At 39.2% G+C, this 26689-nt stretch overlaps 1 protein-coding gene across 1 annotated transcript in view; it reads left to right on the top strand.

Moving 5' to 3' along the window:
* Positions 1-25153, top strand: part of LOC145992425 (CUGBP Elav-like family member 6) — a 773411-nt gene extending 748258 nt beyond the window's left edge. Inside the window, exon 5 of the mRNA XM_083128809.1 lies at positions 25099-25153. Within this exon, the coding sequence (XP_082984935.1) occupies positions 25099-25102 (4 nt within the window). The 3' untranslated portion in view covers positions 25103-25153. The remainder of the gene's footprint in view (positions 1-25098) is intronic.
* Positions 25154-26689: the final 1536 nt, after the last annotated feature.

The raw sequence follows: 26689 nt of genomic DNA, 5'->3' as shown, positions 1-26689 counted from the left end.
TTAAATGTTTCAGGTCTGCACGACCTTTCATTGTGGCCATCAAGTTTCTTTATAAAAGGTGAAAATAGCGACTGTGACGTGTGCGCCCCCACAGCAAAGTCTCTTTACGCCCAATTGGCCCCGCGTAACCATCAATAATGCCTCATTCCCTATTCTTGCGTCAGAGGGTACTCTCTGAGGGCCTCTGCTGTATTCATCCGCGCTCCGCTAGGACTACATTTTAGAAATAAGCCACGGGCTGCAGAGGAAATTCCTACATTTACATATCTTAGTGTGAAATTTGCTGAAACGTATGCTGTCTTACTGTCCTTTAGTTTGTGATCGTTATACGAAACGCGTGTTTGCAGTTCAAGGTCAGGTCCTCTACCAACTCGTGGCTTTCCTCTTGGCCTTTCCGCCAGTACATTTGCAAACCTGATAGCGCTGGAAAAGTTGCTTACAAAGAGGAAATAAGGTGAATTCGTGGAAAGTAGAATTTTGCACAACGATTATACACACACACACACACACACACACACACACACATATATATATATATATATATATATGTGAGTGTGTGTTGATGTATATATGTGGATGTCCTCAGTAGTGGCTAAATGGGACTTGTCCTACAGTTTAAAATGGGATCCAAACCACTCCTTGATTACAAGGCAACAGCGATGGGTGAGGTACAATCACGTAATGGTTTTTTAATTGCAGGCTATGCTGTTTGAGCCAATTTTGGATAATCGCGAAGATGGTTTGATTGATTCATTTGTTTTGTTTTTTTACTTCGCTTTTCTGAAACTTTTGGCTAATCGCAAGGATGAGGGTGAGTGACGATATGATGAAATTAATGAAGACACTAACAAGGAAAATCCATGCCCAGGCCGAGATTCGAACCTCTGGCGTCGTAGCGTCCAATCTGCCACGGAGGTCTGCTCGCGACGATGGTGATGAATGGTTAAAAATAAGGTGGACGAAGGTCCGGTCACCAGATTCTTGTTACCCTGCACGCATCCAGTCGATGGCGTAATACGTTGAAGAGGATTGGACATTTGAGTGTCATAAGCGAAGGTCACCCCTACACCTTAAGAATATAATATAATATTTTTTAAAAAGTTAAATTTTATGTTATTAATTGTGAAGGTAATATAATTTTCTCCGGCAGAATGAAATGTCCTGAGGGATACTGTGGGCTTAGTGAGTCGAGGAGGGTTTCATGACTTCCCGTTACTTTACACCCTACAGTAAGGTAGGCATCCTCGCCCAAATTAATGCTGCTGAGCCAAAATGAACAGGCAATGAGGAACCATAAATCAACATTGCAACCAGTGTCGTTTAAGTTTTAGGATCCCATAAATTCTAATGGGTTCTATAGGGTTTTGCAACAGGGCTGGAACTTTTTTGTCGCCCAATTTAAATTCGGTTCCAAGTTGCATATTATTTCATTTATGGACCGTATTTAAACTGATCCGGAAAGAAAAGGTTCCTGGAACGTATTTATATTGATCCGAGAAAAAGGTTCGTGGACCGAATTGAAACACTTTACAGATAAAAAGGTTCTTTACGGTCCAGAACCCATTCTCGCCTGCTGATTTTCTCTGCTGAACCGGAATTGAATTTACTTGAAATAACTAAAATTAAATAATGAAAATACACTTGTTTAAGCGAGGGTATTTATTTCCACCCAACGTATTGGAAGGCAAGGATTATTATGTATTGTGATCATACGACTTTGAGTGACAGTACCAGACAAGATTTATGCAAGATTTATTACTAGTAATAACATAACATTCATAAAATATTACCAGGAACTTTACTTTTCGTCAACTGGATCTAACATCCTTTTTCTATAGCCAATAAATATTCAATTCATTATCTATTTGACATTAATTTCCTTGCCAGGGCAGTTCTTGTTATTTTTTACGCATTTTTCCGAGCTTAACTACACGTAAGCTAGATATTGAATACGTGCTGTTATGTCACTATTCTTATACTATCCTTTTACCCATTCATTTAATAAGAATATAATATTAATTAATACTATTTTAATTAATATATAATTATTTTAGTTGAAACATTAATGATAATAATAAAAATATTTTGAGACACTTGGTTTGGACCCCTTCCCGGAACATATTTCTAGATACGTGCCTGCTGGTCTAGTACAGTGGGATCCATGAGAATTACCGTGCAAATTGTCCATCAGCATGTTTATTTGACCCAATAAGAGCTTCAAGAATTAAGAGAAAATTCAAAACAAGCTGTTGACAACATCTGCACCAGCATACATAAAAATCCATCGCTTAAAAACACACAGAATGTAAGAAAAAAATTAATGAAAATAGTACAATTTGCACGTTAATGCCCATGGATCGCACTGTACCTTAGGCAGATCAACGAATTGAGAAGAAAAATAACTTGGTTGTTTCAATGCCGAATACTGTCTACCCGGCCGGCATGTTCCAGAGCTCTAAATTTAAACAAAAAATCGTCGAATAAGGAGGCCATACAAAAATTAAACGTGCCTTTAGTGAGGGTGTTTAGCATTTAATTGTGTTCCTTTTATATCTCTCTAAACCGTAGCTGGAAATTTTTTGCACCCGTCTCACCCCATGCTTTGACGTCTTAATGTTTCTTAAGATAACGGAGCTCTCTTCGTTATTAGGGTCACTGCGAAGCTAAAAGTTGTCTTGCTGCGAGGGTTTCTTTTTCTGCTCTTCTTTAAGCAAGGATTATGAGCATTGTCGAGTGTCTTTGATGGGGTTGTTACGCCGCCTACTTGTCCGTTACCGCTTCTGCAATAGCTTCTGTCTTACACCCTTGGAAAGAGCCCCGAGTACTCTGGGTCGTGTAATGTCTTCTGATGTGATTGCCTCCTCCTTCTAATCGAGGCATCTTTTCCCTTTTTCAATTAGGTAATGGCGAATGATATAAGGTTCCTGGATTTTCTATTCTATTCATTTTTTTTGAACGTAGTGACTGCAGTATACTGCAATTCCAATATATTTTTGAGCTGTACAGTCACCAGCAATGAAAATGAGACATACTCGCTATCTTGCATGGAGTTGTGTGTGTTGTCTAAGTCTTCAGGATGAGCGAATTTCAATAGACATTTCGCCTATCGCACATTTTTATTGTATGTGACTGTACAGTTTATGCTAGATACAGCAACACCCTGTGCACTTCTGAATCGATTCTCTCCAAATCTAAAGTCTGCTTCTCTAAAATTGGCGTTTCAAGGCCAAGTCTATACTCGTGCCGTGTGCTGCTGCTACCCCGATGGCGAGCACAATTATATAATAACATCGTTGTCAGTGGTCTTTGAACAATCTCCGCTGGCACCAGTAATTGTGATTCTGAATTGCCTTATTGAAGCCACCTCAGTGGCTACACATATATCTGGGCCTCCCAGATGGCGTAGTGGTAGCGTCGACGCCTTGTAATCATACAATCATGTAATCATAAAAATACCCGGTGGTGTCCTCCCCGATGGCGCAGTGGTAGCGTCTTCGCCTTGTAATCAAGGGGTCCCAGGTTCGATACTTGGTGGAGGCACAAGTGGTTCGGATCCCACTTTAAACTGTAGATCCAGTCCCGATTAGGCTTTATGTGCATAAAGTTGGCTTAAAACTCCAACACAATCAATCAATCAATGCACATATATATGCTTGTGTGTGTGTTTGAAGTTATGTGCCTCCCAGATGGCGTAGTGGTAACGTTGTCGCCCGCCTTGTAATCAGGGACCCCCGGGTTTAATACAATGTGGAGGCACTTTAAACTGTATGTCCCGTCCAGATTAGCCCATCTGTGCATAAAGTAGACTTGAAACAACAATTCAGTTCTAGTTGGATGTTGATCGTAATGTTGCACCTATTGAGTTAAACGCAACGAACAGAAAGAGTGTTGAGTGTTGAATTGTTGAATAATTTAGGAGACAGATCCGAGTACTGGACCAGTGGCAATCAACACATTGCGCTAAGAACTTTGTCACAAAAGATGGCTAGTATATAAGTATGTGTACGTAGATTTCAGAATAACACTAAATTTACACACACATTATTGAAACGCCTAATACACACACACCGACCAAATTTCACGGTGTAGAGCACATGTAGACTGACATTTTGCTTGTTAAAGCCTAATTTTTACTTTTTTTCTATCCTGCTGGTATGCAATTATGTCGAACGACATAAGTAAAACGAGAATATGCTACAAAAAAGCATCATGCCCACACGGACACTATTGAGGTTAAGTTTTTTTTTTATGTCTTTCCCATCAAGTCATCCATGCATATGCTGCATGTTCTGTTTCATGCTTTTGCTTTAAAAGGGGTTTCATATGTTGGTGTTTAATTGTTCCCATTCAAGAGAAAACTCTTTCCTTAATTGGCCACATAGTTTGTCCAGCACGTGTTGGAGATGTCATTTTTTGGCCGGAAAGTATACGGCAGCCATGAATATGTACCGCATGGCTGCACGCATGTAGGATTTTTTTTTGTACATCGAAACAATATCGTACAGAGCAAAATGTTTCTAAGCAGTTATTGATTTAAATGTGTTCTATACGGTGTGAAATTTATTAAACACTCTGTGCGTGTGTGTGTGTGTGTGTGAAATGTTTCCAATAGTGTGTATGTGTGTTGTTTAAATTTTGTAATCTTATTCTGAAATCTGTCCACAAATTGCATGTGTGAGTTTGTGGTCTGTTTTAAAATTAGCCCTGAAGGATATTCTAAATACGTTCCGGATATTCTAATGATAAACGTAGATCTACACGATATTCTCCCATGTACTACAATGCACGCAAATGTGATTACAGTGTCAGAAGACGAAGGAGAAAGAATGATCGTGGCAAATTGAAAATGAAACACTGCACTTAACATTTCGTGTGAGCAGGTGATACCTGATTACCCGTTCTGATTACGTATGCTTGCTGGCGGTCAATCAGTCTTTAATTTAGTCGTCAATGCCGCAGTTTTATAATTGGTGTGTTGCACACGTGGATTGCAAATGGTTTGCGTATCACCCTAACAATGTATTCCTGCCTGAAAGGACGACTGATGCGTGAAAGTTCGGCTGTGCAGTGGCAGCCCCATTTTCCTGTCAGTGGAGCATGCAACAATGATTTCACGCGATGCATGCGAATTATTGCTGAAATCGATTCTATATTTGAAAAGATACTGTGATTTTTTTTTGTTTTCATTAATATTTTATATCACATTCTATGTTTCTATTTCCATTATTTGTATGCCACTTTTCTACATCTTGGATTAATCGCAACGAAGATAATGAATGATGGGAGCAGGGTAAGGCCACCAGGCGGACAAAGGGAGGAGGGGGTATTTCATCAGTTTTTACTAATCCTCGCAATTAACCCAAGAGATAAAAAACGGTGTAAAATAACCAGTAAAATAAATCTCAAGGAGAAATAAAGAGAAACAGTGGAGTAAAAAGGAAATATGGAAAAGTACAGAAAGACACATAGCGAGAGAGGGTGAGAACCGTAGAAAAGAAGCAGAAGGAGAAGAAAGAGAAAGCAACCGAAGGGGAAACGGCGAGAGAGAGAGAGAGAGAAAGAAACAATAGGAAAAAGAAGGATGGAGAGATAAAATACTAAACAAGGCGAGACAGAAGAAAAAATAAAGAATAAAACACAGGATTGGAGGGAGAGAGAGAGAGAGAGAGAGAGAGAGAGAGAAGGAAACAGGAAGAAGCGAATTAAAAGAAAATATTGAGAAACAGCGGAAGAGAGATACAAGGTGAGGAAGGAAACAAAAGCGAGAGAGAGAGAAATATAGATAAACATCAAAAGAAGAAAGAGAAATAAATAATTGAGGTGACAAGAGTGATGAGGAAGAAAGAAACAGCGAAAACAAAGAACAGAAAAAGAGGGTAAAATAGGAAGAAACAAAATGAAAAAGGAAGAAATACAAAGAAACGACAGAAGAAGAGAAAGGAAAATGTAGAAGAAGAAACAAAATGTGTAAAGAACGCTCATAGAGAAACAGTGGAAGAGAAATAAAAAGAGGAAGAAAAAGAGAAATATAGAGATGAAAAAGAGAGAAAGAGGATTAGAAGAAGGAAGGACTGAGAACAACAGACCTTACGATGGACAATCGAAGCGTAACCAAACAATATTCTTTGTCAACGACACTGGATGAGTCGAACAAATGACACAGAGTTTGAATTTGAAACCTCTGGATTTGTGTAAATTGATAATACACATTATCAATATACATTAAAAATTAGTAAACTTCCTTTGTCTAAAGCAGCTATTCGGTTAGTAGAATTTAGATCTGTACAAATAATAAATACATGGATACATAATTTGTCAGTTTTGTTCGTACCACTGCACAGAATTGCAAAATATTGTGTGACACTGCGCTGTCCCTCACAATATTACAAGCAAGCGTACTGGAAACACAGCAGAATTCATACACGAAATCAAGGCAGATAACTTTAAAATTTATGCCTCTTAATTTCGCTTTACAACTTGCGTACAAGTAAATAAGGATTAAATGGTGTAATTCAGGATATATGCAAATTATGGTGACTAGTTGGGGACATAATTCCACGTTAATTTAAAGTTATATGCTCCCAAAAAATTAAGGCAACAAACGTTTTAACAATTTAACATAATTCTTCTTTCCCAGGATTAATTTTGAAAAATGAAAACGTTACAGTGAAATCTGCAGATAAGGTATGTTCTCTAGCCTTATCCTGCTGGTTGATTTTCATTTTCATAATTTTTTCGTGATCAATAACGAACTCGTATCTGGAACATTCGGCGAGAAGGTGACTGAAACATGCAGTGCCGAGCACTCCATATACCCAGAGGTAGAGCATGCTACTCACGGCTGTAGTCTAGGGTACACGACGTTAATCGTACTTCAGCATATACCTTTCTGTTACAATGCGTATACTTTAAGCTTTCGTCTCGTATGTATTTATTCATGTAATTTGGGCATAACTGTAGTGAACTTATTGAGAGCTGCCTTTTGTTATCAAAATGAATATGCTAGTTTGAATTTACATGACAGTCCCATGCGAAAGTCTCAACAATGTTATTATTTATCTTTTCAACAACAATTGGTGGCAGACTATAAAGGCTCAAAACGTCAAAGGCAACAATTTGTGGCTTGTATTACAGTTTTAAACACGTATAGAACGAAAAAAGAGACAATTGTTGCTTTTTCTGTTAATTTTTTTCAGTTTCTTAATTAAATATTTTCCAAATTTTTTATTTTTAGTGTAATTAGCAGTATTATGAAAGTTATCTATAGTACAGAAACTGATAATTTACAAAAGCAGTATTAACAAGAAACTAAAATGAAATAACATGCTGTGCGTTTGATAGTTTATATTTTAAAAATGCTTATTGTATGCAAAATGTGGGTATATAGTCCGTTAGATATAACTCTGATCACTTCCGGCCAAAACGTTTGACGCAATAGCGTGCACGTGAGTAACTCATCCAATCAGTTACCTGCCTCAGATGCTCTGTTTGATTGGTTACTCTGGTGGCGCTCTTGAACTGATAAGAGTGACGCATTCGCGCGAAAAGAACAAAGCAATGTTTCACGGACTATATACTAGTCTTGAAACGCAAGGTCGTGAAAAAACCGTGTAATTTGAGTACACGGTGCAAGTGAAGTGAGAATCCGTCCGCCGTAGCTGAAAACAGAGACTCGTCTAGCGTCTATCCTACGGAGGCTCAACCTCATCTTCCATAAAGTAGCCGATTTCACGGTCACGTGGTTTTACAGTAAAAGTCCCCGAAGCGAGGATAGGCCTAGGGAAGGAGCTTCGGGAGGGAAAATTGATTGAAACAGTTGATTCGTTCGCGTGGTAACCTTTAAATCCACTCCTGGTCTCCACGACAGTTTATGAGGCCGTAGCTTAGCATGAGGAAGACATGAAAAAAAAAGAGTGTTCGGCACTTGGAGGGGAATTTCACCCAAGTTATCGTTTACCTTATGATGTTAAGGGCTCTTGAAACCCTTACGAGGACGTACCATGTTGTTAGATGTTAAATATGGTTTTCAAATCATAGTTCGAATATAGTGGAAACATTTTTTGGTTTTTGGAATCAAGTTTTTTGAAGACCTTTAAGGCGAAGAGAGAGAGTTTCGCACCAGGTATTCATTTATAGTAAAACCTCGTTAATCCGGACTAATGGCGGTTTAACGAAAGTCCGGATTAACTGAAATAACCTAAAAGAACAGTAGAAAGTGAATTAAAACTCTGTTCATAGCAACAAAACACGTTTATTATGGTGTATTTAAAGGGCATAGGCTTAAATACAGTACAGTGCAGTACAAAGTCTGCGGGAAACAGAATTTCATCAGTGGTTGACTGCCTTTTCTTTGGGAAGTTCTCTTGTTGACTTCTAGCCACATTTAAAACCTTGCATTCTTCTTTTCTTTTTTTTCTTTTGCAGTTTGCTTGTCCGGATTAAGCGATGTCCGGCTTATCGAGGTCCGTATTAACGAGGTTGTACTGTATTTCAATATCGTCGGAATGGTCACAGTTACTGAAAGAAACAAAACATCACAAGAGAGTAAGGATTTCTCCCCATGTTGCAAGTGGAAGCGGTTTCTTAAGTTCATTATTAAGCTAAATATGATCTGTAAAAAATATGATGTATAATTATTTGTAGACTCCCATGAATTCCTTATGGACAAACAACTTCAATTTACGGCTAATGAAATGTAAGTTTCGACTTTTCATAAAACGAAATCTTCAATCTGTCCTGTTCCCGTTCAAGTGTTTTTCTACACCGTCGTAAATTTAATATTTCAAAGAGAACAAGTAAAGACAATTTTCCCATAAGCGTAATGCTACATTTTCTCCCCCTACTACAACCAGCCAGCACTCAGACCTCTCATTCTCCAGCTTTCCGCGGTGGTAGGTTTGTGGGGGAGGAGCAGTTTCTGGTCCTCGTGTCTGGCTGGACATGGGGACTGTCCATCGTGTCCTTAAGCTGAAGTTCCGTTCTTTGCAGTTGATTATAGTGAATTATGGAATTGTTAAAACACATAGCTAGATTTCAGACCGAAACGACAGTGGAAGTTCCCATCGAAGTGGCAAGCGACACGGGCCCCTTCAGTCTGCAAGCAAACATTCACTTCGCATGCGCGAGCAACAGACCGAGGCCACACGATGTACTCCATTGATAAGACTTCCTACTCCGAGCGACACGTTCGAAAGGTTGCATTAATTACTGAGGGTTCTTTTCCAAGCAACACGTTCGCCTGTCGCTTATCTCTTCGGTCTGAAAGCTCCCTTATAGTTCAATGATTGATTTGGTTTATTTTACTTGGCTTTTCTGCCACTTTTGGTAATCGCGAAGACAAGAATTAGTGATGATGTAATTAAATTTATGAAGGGACACTCACAAAGAACACCCATGCTAAGACCTGGATTCGAAACCGGAACCCCTGGCGACGTAGTGCGCTGTGCTAAGCACTCCGACAGGGATGTCGGCAGCTGCCTTGTGAATTCCAGACAGGGTCTTTATTATGCAGACAACAATGAACCGGACGTGTGCTGTTGTAAATTAGTACCTGCAAGGAGGAACACTAAGGAGTGTCCCACACCGAGGCCGTACGGTCTAGCGTTTCGACCCGTGTATGGGACCGGTGGCCACCCATGAGGAAATTGGGGAGCTACCAATGAGTAGCGTAACCCGGTCATGGAACCCTACAACAACGACTGTTCGTTCGTCGTGCTGACCACACGTCACCCCCCCCCCGATAGATCTCCTACTTTGTAAAGTGGGAATGGGGCTGGCTGTCGGCAGGTAAACTCTGGCCCTCAAGGGCTGTTGCCTCACGGGTTATTATTTACATAACTATGTCAATATCAGAAGAATGGATTTCAATGTAACCTCTCTATAACTAACAAGTGAATAGTAATTCTGAGGAGCATTTTCTGAAACTGGTAATATTCTCAACCAGTGGCGTATACTGACTCCAAGATCTGGGCTATCTCACTATGTCACGTGGTCCTAGGCTATGAATAGAAATAAATTTACAAAACTCCTAAGAAATCAGGTTGCCAACTCATAGGAAATCATTTTGCCAACTCATAGGTTGGTTGTTGGTTGATTTGGTGTTTTAAGTCCACTTTATGCACAGTAAGGCTAATCGGGACTGGACCTACTGTTTAAAGTGGGATCCGAACCACTATGTGCCTCCACCGGGTATCGAACCCAGGACCCCTTAATTACAAGGCGAGCAACCCATAAAAAATCAGGTTGCCAAACCCATAAGAAATCAGGTTGCCAACCCATAGGAAATCAGGTTGCCAACTCATATAAAATCAGGTTGCCAACCCATAAGAAATCAGGTTGCCAACTCATAGGAAATCAGGTAGCCAACTCATAAGAACTCAGGTTGCCACCTCATAAGAAATAAGGTTGCCAACTCATAGGAAATCAGGTTACCAACTCATAAGAAATCAGGTTGCCAACTCCAGAATCAGCATCATCATCTCACTGATATGAATAATAATATTTACAATTTCTGATCGATTTTTCTCCCGTATTTTATTGTCTAAACTTCAGGCTTCGCAGATAGCCTAAAATATACGCTCCTGTTCTCAACATTTACAAAACGTGAAAACTCGTATCTTGCTCGCCAGATGTGTTATTTGACCTACAGTGTGCTATTTGACCCACGTAAAAAAATAATCCCGTTTTTTTTTTTGTAATTCTCTTGAAAGAGACACTTCGAAAATCATTATAAGCTCTTCAGATCACAGCTAGTTACATTTTCCTCTCGCCCACACCTCACCTCCCAAATTTGATCATCTTTTTCGTGCATTACTCCACCTTAGATATTATCTATTGCCGGCAGAATATCCGAATAGGCTTTTTACAAACGAACCGAGCGTAATATTCCCCAAGGAGCGGCGGGACATGCCAATTCGAGTAGCTACCGCCATCGGGGATCGAATTTCTGGCCCGAGGGAATCTGCTGTGAGGTTGAGGGGGGTGGGCTGGGCTGGCTGGAGGGGTGGGGACCAATTCGAGGCCCTTCCAGGCTCGTGACGAATCGGTAATCCCTCCCTCCCCACCTCACCCCCTGTGGTGCTCATAGCTTGGAAATGAAAACGGATAGCCGAGAGGGGACTCTGTAACCAACCGCTGGGATTTCTCTACTGACTGGGCTCTGATAAATTAGAACCAGCTCTTTTCAGCATGGTAGCAGTGTCTGTGCTATTAACTCGTTCGCGCCCAGCTGATCAGTGTATTTGAATTACATATGCTGCAGAGCCATTGCATCGTTGCTTAACGTCTTGCAATGTCAATAGCGGTTGTGGTATGCCAGGACGTTTTTAGGGAGGGGGTCGGGAGCCCCCCGAAAGATTTACGAAATACTAAAGTTAAATAGTGAAAGAACACTTATTTAACATTTGTTTTGGAATCATAACTTTGAATGACATTACCAAAGAAGATTTTATGCACATTACTGCTTATAGTAATATCATGAACTTTACTTTTCGTCAACTGCATCTAAAATTATTTTTTTGTTATTGAATAAGTATTCAATTATTTATGTAATTTACTGTAATTTCCGTAATTTTGGCGATCTAAACAACATGGAAGCTAGATAATGAATACATGCTATTATATATTTTCTTATATCGTCTTTTTACCTACTCATGTAATAAAAATACAATATCAATTAATATATATTAACTAAACTAACTCTCTAGCCATCTTAAACCCGAAGGTTATTGTCTGGAGCAACATAGGCCTTCCATCTGTCCCTATCTTGAGCAAGATCTGTATACTCATTTCCATCCCTACCGATTTCCTTCAGGTCCATCTCAACGTTGTCCCTCCATCTTTGTCTTGGCCTTCCTACAGGTCCTTCCTACAGGTCTCTTACCATCAGGTTCAATTAATATATATATGTAATTAATTTAATATAATTATTTTAATTTGATTTAAATTATTATTATTAGTAGACACTTGGTTCGACCCCCACCGAAATATATTTCTAGATACGTGTCTGGTGGTAGGGACGTTGCCACCACGATGAGCCCGCCATCCTACCATCTCAGATAACCTAAAAGCAAGTATATATTTAGCGGGTCCAGGGGGTCCAGACGCCCCCACCGAAACACTAACTGAGTACTTAAATTAACAATGAAATAATAAAATAACTCAAAAAATGAAAATATACTTTTTGTTTAATCGAGGGTTAATTATTTATTTTACTTGTACTTCTGGGTTGTAACGATTCCCTTGACTTTCAATAGGATCGTTCTTACTTAAATGTCAGTGACTATAGATTAGCGTTTTTGTTACTTTACGTCCCTTTCCTGCCGCTTTTTCGTGAATCGTGACGATGAGATTGACTGAAATTGATTAGACACTCACAGGATGAACATTTTGATGTGTGTGAATGAGTAAAATTGTCCTTATCTTTTTAGAGTGTTAATCAATGAATGCATAATATAATTCATTCATTATAATTCATATTTACTTTGATGTGTGTGAATGAGTAAAATTGTCTTTATCTTTTTAGAGTGTTAATTACTGAAATATTTAGAAGTGAAAATGTAATGGAATTCTTATGTTATAGTAGTAATTGTATTTTGTTTGTTTTATTGTACTAGATTTTCACAAGCTGAACTTCGCCCATGAATAAATAATTTCTAATTCTAATGGACACTTACGCTCAGGCTGGGACTCGAACCAAGGAAATTCGGTGACGAGATCGAAAGTCGATTGATTTAGTTTATTTTACTTCTCTTTTCTGACACTTTTGGCTAATCAGGAAGATGAGGATTAATGGTGATAAGGTGAAATGGATGAAGGGACAATCACAAACACACAAGGATTATACTGGCCGTGGGAGACGCCAGAGCCTCGTCAGTCTGCAAAATACAGTCCATCGTACTACGTGGAAGGGAGGTTGACATCTGAGAGGATCAGCCCTTACACTCCTGATCAAAACCCCTTTATTATCCCTATTAATCGTTTATAGTGGAGCTAGGTTAGCACACACACGGATGATGGATCTAAAAGAATAGGCGACAAAGGTGAATTAGAGTAAGAAAAGAAGGAAACTGGAAGAAAGCCGAAATGGAATAGAGTAAAGGAATTCGAGAGAAAGAAAGTGAAAATGAAAAAACCAAGAGAATGGGAAACAGACTGAAAGAAGAGGTACAGAAGATGTACAGAATGAATAGAAAACAGAGAACAATAATGGAAAAGAGAAAGAAAGAGTGAAAAGCAGAATAGAAAGAGAGAAACTTACAACTGAAAATATTATCACCTCCCTCCCCTTTCGGTCACCACTGGATTGTACCTCCACAGGCGCTGACTGTGGCGAGGGGGGGGGGACAAGGGAGGGCAGAGTATAATTTTCCCCCTCTCCTTCTGATCCCCGAATTCTGGCTTCGACTCCCGATCTTGGCGTGCATTTTCTCCCATTTATTCCATTCTGTTTTCAATTGCATCCTAACATCCCGCTATATGCGATAAGTTTATAGAGGCATACGATAATCTCAGTTACTCTGCCTATACGTTTGATCTTCAAATCTGACTTACCTTATTAGGCACATTAGAAATGAAATGTGATGTCATGAATTATTATTTTTTCTATAGGGTGAGCGAGAGGCCATTAGTAAAATAGCTCCAATTTCTTTATGGTGGGGGGAAGGCTGCGCACCGTGGGGGTAAAGGAAGGGGAAGCGTAATCTATTTGAAGAGTTAGGCTGTACAAACTCCTGCACAGGAAATGGGAAAAGCTTATCAGAGATTAACACTCTAGGATTATTGGTCACGTTTCGTTAGATTCAATATTCTGATCTGTCACTAAGAAGTATCTTTAGCCAATTAATACAACGATAAATTTGGTAAAATCGCATAGAACAGGTTTTTGGCAAATATTAATTCTGCGATTTCACCCCCTCCAAAAAGGGAAACTAAGTTTGATCACAATTTCCCCGAGTTTTGAAGCAAGACGTTCCTTTGTTATTGAACGCTTTTAATACATGCAAAGTGAATGAAGACGAGATACACCCTTCAGAAAAGTTGCAGAGTGGTTCAGATTTCACTTTAAACTGTACATGGAGTTCCGATTAGCCTATCTGTGTATAAAGTAAACTGAAGAGAACTTTCGCATTTCGCATTACTCTTATTGACTTCATACAATTAGATAAACTGGCTTTTCTAATGGTTTCTTCTGGCTTATTTTTTGACAGTTCTGTCTTCATAAAATACAGGATGTCCCGTACGTCTGGACGCATAGGAGTTTTCAACACGATGGCGTCCTTCCGCATTACGTGCTCACAGTGCTACAATACCTTAACATAGGAATTTAGGTAAAAATGGCAAAGGAAAAAATGGCAAAGTGAAAATGGCAAGCGGAAAAAAATGGCAATGGGAAAAAATGGCAAAAGGAAAAAATGGCAACGGTAGAAATGGCAAGAATAAAAATGGCAAATACAATATACCTATTACGATTTTACGTGAAAATTGAGAAATTATGTGTCTTGCATTTCACAGTTTGCAATTAAAATTTAATATAATTTAATGTATTTTAACTATTAGTTAATAAGGAATATTATAGAGTTAGTGAACATCTAGATTGTAAATTATAGAAATTTTGTAACTATATTTTTTATCTGAACTGTACAGAATCCTCCAAATACCAATATATATATGGTTTATATGGAGTAGCCTAATGCAATTCAAATTCAAACATCCTACAGAGTAAAGATTGTAGGCTTTATTGTGGAAGCTAATCAGGTGCATCCAGCAAGAAAATGAAGCAGTGGTAGCGATCATTCTGCACGCTGAGAGAGGACAACCGCCAAAGAAGAAAACTTGCCATTTTCACTTTGGCCATTTTTTCCGTTGCCATTTTTACCTTTGCCATTTTTTCTGTTTGCCATTTTTACTTGGCCATTTTTTCCTTTGCCATTTTTACCGGACACCTAACATACAGTTCCCCCCATATCAGATTGTACACACAGGATAAATTAAATGGTCTCCGAGGAAACCGGATCTCATTTCGCTCAAATTGGTTTGTGCTGCCACATAAAAGACGAGGTGCGCAAGGCCAAAATTCTGAGCATTCTCTATCTTAAGGAACTCTCTGTGCAGGCGTGTTAGCAAATTTCTGCAACTGTTGTCCATAAAGTGTTGCAGGAGGAGAAATGTATGCGATACAATGGCGAACACTTTGGACAAACTCCGCAATTCTACGTGTTTTGTCCTATGGGTCCAGATTTATGGGACACCCTGTAGACTTTGCCGGTACCTTTGTCCCGGGAATCTCATGAGCAACCGAAGGAAAACAAGTCTCCCAAGAGGGCTCGACCAATGGATGCATGAGAGGGGAAACGAGTGCATGGAGGGGATAACTCCGCTATATCTACCAGCAACCTTTGGTAGCACATGGACTATATTTGAGGGGAGGGGGTGAAAATCCAGGACACTGCTGACCGGAAGCTTGTTATGGGGCGGGGCCGGGGGGGGGGGGGGGGTCTGGACCAGACAAAGTTGTGTGTATGTAGTCACGAAGTCACACTAATTAGTATTGATACTTTTCTGGTCATCTTGTGTCAAGCAACTTGAGAATGTTACGATGCCTACCTGATTTTCTTGCACTGTGTTTATAAAAACCAAATTTTTTAGAAGACTCGAGAGGAAAAAATTATAACTGATTTGACAGTCCCAATGCAGTCTCTTAACACCGACATTATCAGAAATTGCAGACATTTGGTCTGCAGTTCCATCTAGTGGGTGGAATTTCGTAATTTCCTCCCCATCCGTATCCCGTCCTATACGTCTCGAATTTAGGAGAATAAATTAAGTCCGATTTTTTTATATATAAACAATTGTATAGAACAGGTAATCTAGTAATTTTACTGAACCAGAAAGGGGGGGGGGTTGGACCCGTTGAACTCCCCCTTAAATACGCCCATGGGTACAGCACACAGAAGGACAAACACAGGACAACACAGCCTAACAGAGGATTATAGTACAATAGCTCCGTCCAGTTCACTACACTTGACACTCTGCACTCAAGCATCTAATTGGTTACACGGTGAAACATCGACTCGTCTACTTCGTTGATTTGGTGTCAAATAGTGTATTTGATGTTTGCACCACTTTCTGGAGCGGTGTGATGTATGATCATGTGATGGGTGCTAACTAATCAAATGAACATTTAAAGCAGCAGACAGGCATTTGTTGAATCTTCTGAACTTGGAACACCGCTATTCGTTTACTTGGCTGAACGTCATTTCCTTGCACCAGTTGACACCGGGATACATCTGCACTACACCTAGTGTCAAGGAGTGCAGCGAACTAGACGGGACCACGGGCGTAGGTCCAGACACCAAGGCCTCGTTGACCTCCCAACATTGTACAGTAACCCCCCCCCCCCCCCACACACACACACACCGAGTTACGTAAGTAAAGCGTTCCGTAAACCTTTACGTAACTTGAATTTTACGTAAGTCGAATTTGTGGATTGCTTAGTAACTTTGTAAGAAACTGCAGTATTTATTATTATGTATGTATACCTACATTATTTACACAGTTTTACTTTATCTAATATATAAAAACACATAAAACTGGATGTGTGTATGTTTGTTCCGGCATAACTCTCGAACGACTGGAGCGATGATTTCAACCAAACTTGGTACGCATATCACTTGCAACCTGGAAAAAAATACTGTGGAGGTAAGGCACCCCTGGGGGAGGGGGTGTAAGGGGGTGACATATAAAAATAATCGAAAACCACCGATATTAGTGTGGAATCCATAGTTTTCGGGGTCGCTAAGATGAATAGTGACACTCCCAATGCCGTTCAATTTGCTCTTGGAGGTGGAACTAAAAATGTTGTTCATTACTTGTTGTTAAATTTATATTACAGTGAATTTGTAAAAGATATTACTTTATAATCTGTATACTGTACTTATACTTTTAAATACCTGTAAATAAAATTAGTTACATTTTACGCTATAGTTAGAATGCATTAAACACCCGGGCTACGCCGGGTAACCAGCTAGTAAACTATAAAAGTATGAAAAGTTTATAAAATAATATAAAAACAAACTGAAATCACGTTTTTCAAATAAAAAAAATGTCTTGGACAGCTACGTACAGTTATTACCTAACTGCGAATTTACGTAAGTCGCGTATTACGTAAGTTACTGTAGTTGCCGGAGTGTACTGTGTGGATGTAAGGTTGAGTTTTGGGTGCCTCAGCAGAAGTCCCACTTTTGGCGTCAACTAGGGAAAGGTGTTATGGGTACGAATCCTGGGAAACGCATTGAGGTTGTCCTGATCCATCTCGATTCAGTCAATGCGTTGCAATAGCATAGCTCCCAGACATTAAAGGCAATGCCGTTAACTGTCTCTAAATTTATTCGTGGTTCTCGTTGCCAAAACCAAGCCAATCCATAACTCCGTTCAAGCTCGTTTGGTGGGCGGTAATTGAATTTGACGATTTTATTATTAACTTATAAGCGGTCTTAATTTACGTGCTTTGGCGAGATCTACTTCTTACATGTTGTACGCGCGCTTCCAAGGTTGTTTGCCTGTTACGGCATCGTATCATATAGGTGTTTCACGTCAGGAACTTTTCTCTTTTTTTTTTACCGTTTTTCCCTTCCCTTTTTATGTTTAGTTCGATACTCAAGCTTGCCCTTCCTGCGATCCTATCCTGGCAAGGATCGAGACAGTTACGACCCATGAGAAGTGGCCCATAAAACTGAGAAGATAACCTTTACGGCGGACTTCAACCCACCCACCCATCGCCCTCCTTCGCCCATTCCTCAAGCCTCTCTCAGAAGCAACTCCTTTTCCTTGTCCTTGATTTGACACAAGCTTGCCAGAGCACTGTACAGGATGCAGGATTTGCATCTGGACATTGTTTCCGCTGCCGCGTAGGAAAGAGCCAATCAAGGAGCCCAGTATCAATTGCTAATGCTTATTTCATCAATGTTAAAGTGTATATATGTGTAACATTTTCACTTATCACTATAGTAAGTCCTAGTAAATCTATGAACATGTTTAAATTGTTACACAACATGAACATGATTTTTTTGTGTATCTCAAGTTACACTGATCTACACATTTCAACTTTTAGTTTGCTTCAGAAACAAAATAAGCCATGTGCAGAGTTCGAAAATGACAATTAAGACACTCGTGACCTTAATTACATTTAATATTGGTATATGTCATGAAAGTCCCACTGCAGAAATCAATGCTACATGTGTACTCTGTTGATTCACTCATTCGGTTTATTTGACATTATTGTTTTTCACATTACATTCATTGTACTTTGCATTTCTGACACTTTTGGCTAATTGATAAGATGAGGATGAGTGATGATATGATGAAAATGATGATGGGATATTCAGAAATAACACCCAGACCGAGCACGGGATTCGAACCAAGGATGCCTGGCGTCGTAGCGCGCTGTGATAACCAATCCGCCACGGGTGTACTTTGTTTTTCACTATTGGAGATCAGGTAGGGACCCTTAACAGAACCTTAAAGAAAAGCACATACATGATTGATCCATTCGTTTTGTTTTATATATCGCATTTTCAACTAGAAATGTAAAAAAAGTTTCTCAATTTTTTTTTGTTGGTTGCTGTTTTTTCTTTCTCCAAGTAGCCCGTACACTTTTGTGATGTTATTCAATCATACCAAAAAACCTATATAAGGACATTGTGGGAAGTTTAGAATGCAACCACACTTCATTCAACATTTGTGCCACTTTTCACAAATGAATCTATTTGCTGTTTATTTCCTCCCCTCCCACCCACTTCAATTTCTAGACGAGTAAACTTACAGCATCTCATCACATCACCATATGATGGTAAAGTCCTGGAATTGGCGACACAAGGAGTTCCGAACTCGTAACCTGTATTTGCGTGGCTTCTTGTGTGAACATGAATCAGCTGTAACCACAGTTACCAGGACCACACACTGAAACACTGCTTAATTCAGAATCTTCGATATCGAAACTGCATGCATTTCAGATTTCAACTCCATATCCCCCTCCACTTTCTGAACACTACTGAACACATACTCATTTTTTTGCTGATTTATTTCATTATATAGATCATACCAAAGCTAATTTATTCATATTCCATTGAGAATTTAATTACATATGTTGAATTTCAAATCGGGCATGTCCAATTTCAATCATATAATTTTAAAAAAAGTGAAACTTCAAGCCCGATGAGGCACGGTGAGAAATTCAATAAAATTCCTATTTTTTTAATTTTTTTATTCTTAGGACGTTAGAGCCAAGAGGCAACTTTTGCGTACTGTGTTTTTTGTGAAATGTTTTCACTGAAATAACACTTACTTGTTAGTCAATGATATAATTGTTCTAAATATGTGGTTATTTAGTACTTTTTTTACATATAAAATGTATCTGAATTTCAAGTATGTGTTTATTTTTTAACTTAAGGTAAGTTGCGTAACCACATTAACTGACCGTTGCAAGTGTTAGATAGGCCTAAATTCTGACTTGGGCACCGCCGAGAAATGTTGAAACACTAAGAGCACCGTGAAACAAAATAGCTTCGAAACATCTGGTGTAGTGTACCTATTTCTTGAGTATGCTGCTACAGTGCTTCATAATCTTACTATTTATAAAATTGTCTCTTTGCGATTAACGTTACAAAAAAGAATAGAAGAGGCACGTTAAATATCCAGTTACAGTACTTTGCACGAAAAAGATTGTCACACTTTCCCGTCACCGTTAAACCTCCATGCAACTATCCTTATGTGGTCTGCAATGTGGTCTAGTGCTGTGTAATCCTGGTTGCATACGTCAAAGAATGCACTTTTCTGACATTGGCCCTACAATGAGGTTTATTAAAAGGTCTTTACATGCTGAATTTCCCTCTTGTGAACGAATGTGTTCCCCGTTGTCGGTTCTGTCTTTCGACCATTCGTCCGCACCACCTACGTCACTGTCGTTCGAGTCCCAGAGTTCCTCGCGCCGAGGGAGGCCGCGCAACGTACCGGTAATTTCCGAACCATTGTGTTATTTTAATGAGGTTGAATTGTCCTTAATGCAAATTGAGTAATGCTGCTGGTTCCGAGTGCGCCAGGGTTGGGAGTCGGAGAGAGGGGGTGAAGGGGGAGCGTGGAGGGGGTGGGAAGTTTAAGCCGTGGGTTGAAAGTGGGGCAGTGTTTATAGGGGTGAAAGGACCACGATTTTTTTTACTCAGCTTCACTTCTGGGTTTTATGCTTTGGTCTGCACTCGCTTCAGTATGGTTTCATGAATTTCCATTGGTGCCACCGCAGGAGGGTCAAAGGGCGGTCGTCGTATCTATTTATTCTTTCGTACCTTCATTTCTAGTTTTTCTATTACTATTTTTTTCTCATTTTGCTATCTCGTACTCCTTTCTTTCCTTCTCTCTCGATCTGTTTATTCCTCTTTCTCTCTTGTTTCTATTATTTCTAACTCTCTCTCTCTCTCTAATTTCTATTTTTATTTCTCTCACACTCGTGAATTTATTTCTGTATATTTCTGTACCTTTTCCTCTCTCTCTCTCTCTCTCTATCTCTCTCTCTCTCTGCTTTTCGTAAAGTAATTCTATTTTACTATGACCTGTCAACATGATGTCACACGATTTTAAACATAGACATATCTCATTTCAAAACACAGCTTTTTGAATATAAATCCCTTAACCCTTAGAACATTTTGTATTATTATTATTTTGTGATGCTTTTCTGCCACTTTGGCAATTTGCGACGATGAGGATGGGTGATGATAGGATGAAATTGATAAAGAAACACTCACAAATAACACCCATGGCAATTGATGACGTGGCGTTCACATGCAAACACATTCTTGATAGCATTCAAGCTTGTTGAGTTTATGAGCCATAAATACAGCGGCATCGTTTGATTCTCAGGTTATGAAAGTACGAAGGTACACTTTAATGAAAATATCAAATTGACCTATCATAGTATTTATCCGTTTCTGTCACATCTCGGAAATTCTATTCCAAACAGCCGACCTGTATTACTACATTAACATGCCAATTCTGTTTTTTTTTTTAATTTGAAAATAAAACCGGTCAATATTCGTTTTCGATTGAGTGTTTTTGCCTCCGAAAACACTTAATTTGTTTGATTTCCTGGACGAAGTTGAGAAGCCCGACAGGGTGAACAAATCCAGGATTGCAATTAGGGCAGATTGTCCCATGACTCTTGCGGGGCTTCTTAAAGGAAAGGGGGAGTATTGCTTTCCCCCTCCTTCGGCTTAGCGTGGAGAGAGGAATTCAGGAAGAAGTTAAAAGGATGCGTGCACATGAGCACACAAATAGGAAGACACAATCGTACAGAAACAGGCACAGACCTAGATGGAAAGATATGTGTAAACAATGACTTAAGCAAAGTTAGAAGGAAGCGGATATGAAGAAAGAGAATGAATATGAGAACAGGAGTGTGTGATACGTGCGCACACACACATGCACATGTGTAGATATATATCAATTGGTTTATTTTACTTCTCTTCTCTGCTACTTTTGGCTAATCGTGAAGATGAGGATGAATGATGAAATGAGAATCATGAACACACAAGGACAGTACATAAGTACCAATTATAATGGCAGTGAGTTCAGTCGCCAGAGCCTCGTTAGTGTTCAAAATGCTGTCGAGGGCGTTCTACGTGGAAGACAGGCTGACAGGGTCATTTCTTATATCCTTCAGAGGTGCCGTGGCGGAGTGGTTAGTACATAGGTCTCGTGTTCGAATCCCGGTCTGGACATGGATAATCTTTGTGTGTCCCTTCATCAATTTCATAATATCATTACTCAACCTCATCTTCGCGATAGCCAAAAGTAGGAGAAATGCGATGTGAAATAAACCATATCTTTCAAAAAATCCAAGGCTGTAGATAAAGTTTGTTAAGTAGGAATCAAGTTTTGTATAAGTTCAGTATATACACTGATTAGGTACTGGACCTACAGTTTACAGGTAAAAGTAGAATACGTGTAAATCCAACCCGGAACCCCTTGATTACGGGGAGCCATACATACGTACGTACACACACACACACACCACCCATATATGTGTATATAAATAGATAGATAGAGAGATAAATCTTTAAGCCTTTAGATTTCCGAAACAAATAAGGCCAAAAATTTGTAATTTTCCGAGGCACAAGACTATAAATTTTCAAATTAATGCATCGTAATATTATTTATTGCCTTTTCCGTTTATCTGTTCGGATAAATACAAAATCTGTATTTGAGCGGACCGATACCTATTGGTTACTTAGAAATTAATAAACGCCTATCATGTACTAGTTAATTACAATATAGAACAACGTAAGGTAAGTTTCTCATTACATATTGCGCGTTCAGTTGTTAAAAATAAAACAAACATAGCTCCAACCTCTGTACATTGAGCGAACAACAAAAACGTTACGCACCTCCCCCCTACACATTTCACATAATATAAGGTAATCCTCGACGGGGTGTCTCTCTACATTGCTATTTTAACAGCAGGAAGAAGGGTACTTTGCGGGCACCCTGTTGGCTGCAGCCGGTGCGTGTTACCTCATGGGACATGGCTGTGTGCACACTACTTCCCTCTTTCGAGGGACAATTCCATTACGCTAATTAAAAGGCAAAAAGCTTGCTTTGGGAACTAGGAATGCGCATTCCACCCCGAATCGGAGTTCTGCCGCTGGTGAAAGCGTTTTCCCCTGGCGACCATACCCGCCCGCCATGCACTCGCGTTGCTTCTGTTGCCGCATACAGCAGGAACTGTGTGTCAGTTAGAGAAAATACGTTTTTAATAAACGTAACCGGAGGATAAAAAAGGTGAAAATGCTTTCGCTCCGAGTCCCATGTCGGGATTTTTGTGAAGCAATTAGGAAACGTTGATGTTTAGAATTTCCATGCGTGTAGCTGTGATTCATGATGATGCAGAAAAATGGCCGCTCGTTGTAATACAGTGACCAACTTAATACGAAGTTACTGTTCCCCTGCCGCTACTAATTTCTCAAAATGAGTAGGAAAACTTATTTCAATGTTTCTTTTTTAAAAAAATAACTTCTCCAGATACAAGAAAAGAAGAAACAAAGGGAATGGAAATTTTCGTTGAAAATGAGTGATAAATTTCGTTTTGCTTTCCACGACGCATCACCGTAGATTGTGGTAAGCGTAATGTGCTATGAAGCCAGAGGTTACAAGTTCAAACCCTGGGTAAGACACCAGTGTGTCATTATGCTGTGCCATCATACATACTTCGTCATTTATTCTCATAACCGCGAATGGAAATTTTCGTTGAAAATGAGTGATAAATTTCGTTTTGCTTTCCACGACGCATCACCGTAGATTGTGGTAAGCGTAATGTGCTATGAAGCCAGAGGTTACAAGTTCAAACCCTGGGTAAGACACCAGTGTGTCATTATGCTGTGCCATCATACATACTTCGTCATTTATTCTCATAACCGCGATGAACTCAAAGAGGTTGAAAAGCGTCGTAAAATATTCCAAATAGAAAGAAAAAGCACCACATATAAACAGTAAATGCTAATTTCTGATTTTATTTGTACTATCTTCAATTAACGGTGTATTTCTCCCACTTTGGCTATTCCTGACAATGAAGATGACTAGTCACTGGATGCAGTTGCAGAAGGAACACTCTCAAAGAAACACTCATACCGAGGCCAGGAATCCAACACGGTGACGCCTAAACGTGCTCGGCTTTCAATTTATTACTTTCACTGACACACCAAAAACACACATCGTCACACCAATACCAAAAACCATGATTGTACATATTTTTACTTTTCACCTACGTGCAGTAAGACTACTTTTTAATGTATTTTCCCAGGAAATTTAATATTTTTCTTATCTGAAAGTTAGATTTGGCATATTCGTGTTTTTTACTTTGGTGCAACGATACACACACAATACAAACCGTATCCATTGACACATATATTTTCATTCAAACGACACATCCACGTGTATAAACGGCATATGATGCAACTTTTAATGTGTCGAAATACACACAGAAATGCATTAAAGGGCACTTTTATCAGCTGGTGGTCATTGTGATGCACTGAAAATGCATCAATTAGGAAGATCAGACATGATCATTTCAAAGATAACACAATTTCACTATTAATGACACAACTAAGTGTATAATTTTGTTATCTTTGAAATTATCTTGTCTGATCTTCCTAATTGATGCATTTTCAGTGCATCACTCGGAACATCAGCTGATTAAAGTGTCCTTTAACGCATTTGTGTGTGTATTTCGACACATCAAAAGTTGCATCACATGCAGTTAATACACGTGAATGTGTCATTGGAGTCAACATGTGTGTATGCGTATCTAATATTCAGATTGTAATTAGCGGCAACTAACTCATTAATAGCTCAGATGTAGCCTTCGCTTTGTATCAACGACAGGAACGACATATACACTCAGAGACATGATATTAGACGACTGACAGAATTTGCTGTGTTGGCGCACGTGCTCACAACTGAATTTGCCCTAAAGTTTGGTTAATCCACCATCTGAAATTCGTTCTTGTAATAATTATGACAAAAAAAAATAACGGTGACATTTGTTGGACAAAATCGGGATGGCTAAGGCACAAATGCCTTTTCATGCAGAGTAAACTCTTTAAGTAGGCAACACTGCATGATGAACGTTACCACATCTTGTGCAGAAAGAGCAATTCCTGGCCCATGCTCGCCTTCCCTTTGTAGAGAAGGTTAAAATTTCGACTTGGCAACATTGCATGGTGAACGTTGCCACATCGTATGATGGAATCGGTGATTCCTGGTCCTCGCTCACTCTCTGATGTTTCAACTAGGCAACGCTGCATGGCGAACGTTGCCATATCGTGCACGGAAAGAAGCGATATTGTTCCTCGTTCGCTTTACACTTTTTATAATGTGGCACATCGCATTTCTGCTTAATTTTGTGAATTCTGGTTTAGTAACAGTTCACGCAATTGCTATCAGCCCTTGCTTCGGTCTATATCTTACATGTGGGGTAGATTTATATTATGTTTATGTACACTGAAATTCAGAAATGAATTCATTTGGAGTCCTAATTTATTTCTTTTCTACTTTTAGGTAAGTAATCACATGGAACATCAGCTGTTCGGTTGCTGCACCTGATTATTCGTGGAAGATGGAAGATACCTTACCATTATATTGCTCCCTGGAGCCTCTTTACCAGCAGTGCCATCTAGTTCTGGTGAATACATTGTCACTACACTTTATTACTAACATATTATAACATGCTTATTTTGTGAGCTTTAGTTTCATTAACATCAAAAATAATCCAGTAGATTTTATGTGCTTCAGTAAAAGCTTATTTGCCAAAATTTAACATCTGATTTGAATTAATTTAGAGTTAAGATGAATTTTAAAATAAAACAGTGTGTTTTTGAGTTTTTGGTGTGATTTTTCAGTAAATTTCTACAGGATGTACTCGTTCCCGTTGTGATGCATACACATCTCAGTTAATTCCCTGAATATATTTAATTCAATTGACTTTATCTCGGGTGTTCTCTTATTTGCTTGTCATTTTATATAAGATAACAGTTAGCAAAAGTTGTTTGCAAGGTGTGAAAATAAGTGAATTATTATTACGTTGTATACATTAAATATTGTTGCTAAGCATGTTGGCTATACATAAGAGCCATGAATAAAGGAACCATGTTTAGTGTTAACGAGACGACACATGCTGCAGTCTGTATCGTTCTTAATGTTTTCTCGATATCATTCCCATCTCGAAGATCGATTTGTATGAGCTCAGCTTTACCCTGTCTTAAACTATAAATAATCAGTCGACCTCGCTCTATGCCTGAAAAATTCGCACTGCAAAAGTAAAATTTTTGGATATACTTCTGAACAGAAATAAAGAGACAGTTTTTATATTCTGCACATCCTTATGGAAGCATGAAAAGACAAATGCACTCCGCTTAAGACATCAATGTTTCCAATCCTTGTAAAGAGGGATCTCCATGGAGTCGGTGGGTAAGGGATTTCAACAGTGTGTTAACAAGACAGGGTGATTCATAATTCCCTCCTGGGTTTCGAACGTCTATAATGCAAGAGCTATAATACATACAGCGAAAAGGTGCATATTAGTGCATAAAGAATCTCTCCAATATAACACGGCAGTCAAGTTCCTGCCACACACGTCCCAACATATCGTTTTGCTACGCACAGGTAACCAGTCTCCTTAAACGTCTTGTACCACGCACGAATTGTGTTGTCTGTAGGTGCTTCTGTTCGATATTCATACGAAATCTCGTTGTACTGTCACAACCAGCCGACATTTAGTGAATTCCAACACGCAGAACGCTTTGTGCTCACCAGTGCAAGCAATGTTTGCGTTATACTACGTTATACTGCCACCTAGCGGCTAAATATAGAATTACTTGATGGGGCCTATTACGAGTGTAAACTTGTATTCTTTGTGTACTGATATGCACTTTTTGCTGTATGTGTTATAGTTCTTGTATTTATAAAGGTTCAAAAATGCGGAGGGAAGTATGAATCACCCTGTATTTTAGTGGTTGAATTGTAAGCACAGTCCAGAGAAGACGGAACGTTATTCTCTACGTAATCTGGCCAGTCTTAGTCGCTCTTATTAATAGGTGTTTTTATACGGTCTGTTCCTGGACTGTTCTAAGTGTGACAAGTGTATGCACCT

This window comes from Lepisma saccharinum, chromosome 9 (genome assembly GCF_977018435.1).
Source record: "Lepisma saccharinum chromosome 9, izLepSacc3.1, whole genome shotgun sequence".
In the NCBI taxonomy this organism is placed as follows: Eukaryota; Metazoa; Arthropoda; class Insecta; order Zygentoma; family Lepismatidae; genus Lepisma; species Lepisma saccharinum.
Note: the sequence above shows the minus strand (reverse complement) of the source record. Positions and strands in the feature narration are given on the sequence as shown.